Raw genomic sequence first — 2,725 nt, 5'->3', positions numbered from 1 at the left:
AACTGTGTGTGGATTGCATTAAAGGAAAGCAAACCAAACATACTAAGAAAGGTACCACAAGAAGTAAATGGCTTCTTGAAATAATTCACACTGATATATGTGGACCATTCTCCACTGAATGTTTTGGTGAAAAAAAGTATTTTATCACCTTTATTGATGATTTTTCACGGTTTGGATATATCTACCTACTACATGAGAAATCTCAAGCTGTTTCAGTACTTGAGGTATTTCTCATGGAGGTGGAAAGGCAGTTAGATAAAAAAGTGAAAATCATCAAGTCGGATCGAGGTGGAGAATATTATGGAAAGTATGATGAATCGGACCGTAACCCTAGCCCATTCGCCAAACTTCTTGAACAGCATGGCATTGTTGCACAATATACGATGCCCGGGACGCCACAGCAGAACGGTGTTGCTAAAAGGCGTAATCGGACCTTATTAGATATGGTCAGAAGTATGGTAAGCAATACTACCTTACCCAAATCACTGTGGGGTGAAGCTATTAAGACGGCAATGTATATCTTAAACCGAGTTCCTAGTAAGTCAGTTCCAAAAACTCCTTTCGAGCTATGGACTGGTAGGACACCAAGTTTAAGGCACATGCATGTTTGAGGTTGACCAGCCGAAGCGAGACTTTACAATCCACATGAAAGGAAATTGGATCCTAGAACTGTAAACGGGTACTTTATTGGGTACCCAGAGAGATCCAAAAGGTATAGGTTTTACTGTCCTAATCACAGTCCGAGAATAGTGGAAACAAGAAATGTCAAATTCATTGAATTTGGTGAGATCAGTGGGAGAATTGAATCCAGAGATGTGATAATTGAGGAAGTACAGATAGATGTCCCTATACCTACATCCTCAGAAAAGATAATAGTTCCTCTAATTGATCATCACGATGATACATTGGAACATGTAAATGATTATCCATCTCAGAATGATAATATCACTGACGAACCAAGATCGGAGTCACCAGAACAGGTTATCTTACACAAGTCTCAGAGAGATCGAAGACCTGCTATTTTAACAGACTATATGGTGTATCTCCAGAAATCTGAATTTGACATTGGGACAAGTAAAGATCCACTAACATTTTCACAAGCTATACAGGGAAATGATTCTAGTAAATGGATCGATGCCATGAAAGAAGAATTGAAATCCATGGATCAAAATCAAGTCTGAGATTTTGTTGAATTGCCTGAAGGGAGTAAAAGAGTCGGGTGTAAATGGGTCTTTAAGACCAAATGCGACTCAAAAGGCAATATTGAACGATATAAGGCCAGACTTGTTGCCAACGGTTTCACTCATAAAGAAGGCATTGATTACAAAGAGACATTTTCTCCAGTATCTAAAAAATACTCTTTCAGGATCATTATGGCATTGGTGGCTCATTATGATTTAGAGTTACACCAGATGGATGTGAAAACGGCATTTTTAAATGGAAGTTTAGATGAAGAGATCTACATGGAGCAGCCATAAAGCTACTCAGAAAATGGCAAAGATCACCTAGTATGTAAGCTTAAGAAATCAATATACGGGCTTAAGCAAGCTTCCCGACAATGGTACTTAAAGTTCAATGATACCATTACTGCCTTTGGATTTAAAGAAAATATTGTTGATCGATGTATATGCCTAAAGGTCAGTGGGAGTAAGTTCATAATTTTGATTTTATATGTTGATGATATCTTGTTAGCTAGCAGTGATCTTGGCTTACTTTATGAAACCAAGGGTTTTCTTTCTAAGAACTTTGAAATGAAAGATATGGGTGAGGCATCTTTTGTGATCTGAATTGAAATTTTTCGAGATCGAAAATAAGGACTGTTGGGATTGTCTCAAAAAAGTTACATAGAAAGAGTTCTTGAGAGATTTGGCATGAAAAGTTGTTCATCACTGGACACTCCAATATCAAAAGGTGATAAGTTTAGCCTATCTCAATGTCCTAAAATGAGTGGAAGTGCAAAGAGATGGCAAAAATCCCATATGCATCAGTCGTGGGGAGCTTGATATATGCACAGATTTGCACGAGGCCAGCTATTAGTTTTGCAGTTGGCATGCTTGGGTGCTACCAAAGTAACCCAGGGATGTCTCATTGGAAAGCAGCAAAGAGGGTATTGCGATATTTGCAAGGAACTAAGGATTACCAGCTTACCTTCAAAAGAACTGACATTCTGGAGGTAACTGGATACTCAGACTCTGATTTTGCTGGTTGCTCTGATAGCAGGAAATCCACTTTAGGTTATGTTTTCCTACTGGCTGGTGGAGCGATCTTATGGAGAAGTATGAAGCAAACAATCACTGCTTCATCTACAATGGAGGCTGAGTTTGTGACATGCTTTGAGGCCACAGTACATGGATTATGGCTGAGGAACTTTATTTCAAGACTTGTAGTTGTCGACTCTATAGCTAGGCCGCTGAGAATTTATTGTGATAATTCCACTGAAGTATTTTTTTTCCAAAAACGATAGGTATTCTAAAGGTGCCAAGCACATGGAGCTCAAATACCTAAGCGTTAAGGATGAAGTACAGAAACAAACAGTGTCCATAGAACATATTAGTACTATGCTTATGATAGCAAACCCATTAACAAAGGGTCTAGTAGCAAAGCTATTTAAGGAACATGTTGATAGAATGGATCTTATGATATGAACATGTTGATGAGCTTGTAAATGTTTTGAATTCTATTTTGACACTTAATGATATCTATTATGGTTATTTTGTTTCTGTTT

The 2,725-nt window shown here is 38.1% G+C and overlaps 1 protein-coding gene across 1 annotated transcript; it reads left to right on the top strand.

The window, feature by feature from the left end:
* Positions 1–1,963: 1,963 nt before the first annotated feature.
* On the top strand, positions 1,964–2,464 carry LOC118349423 (secreted RxLR effector protein 161-like). Its single transcript, XM_035693842.1, has one exon. It carries the CDS (start codon positions 1,964–1,966, stop codon positions 2,462–2,464), a length of 501 nt encoding a protein of 166 aa, XP_035549735.1.
* The last annotated feature ends 261 nt before the right edge of the window (positions 2,465–2,725 follow it).

This window comes from Juglans regia, chromosome 9 (genome assembly GCF_001411555.2).
Source record: "Juglans regia cultivar Chandler chromosome 9, Walnut 2.0, whole genome shotgun sequence".
In the NCBI taxonomy this organism is placed as follows: domain Eukaryota; kingdom Viridiplantae; phylum Streptophyta; class Magnoliopsida; order Fagales; family Juglandaceae; genus Juglans; species Juglans regia.
Note: the sequence above shows the minus strand (reverse complement) of the source record. Positions and strands in the feature narration are given on the sequence as shown.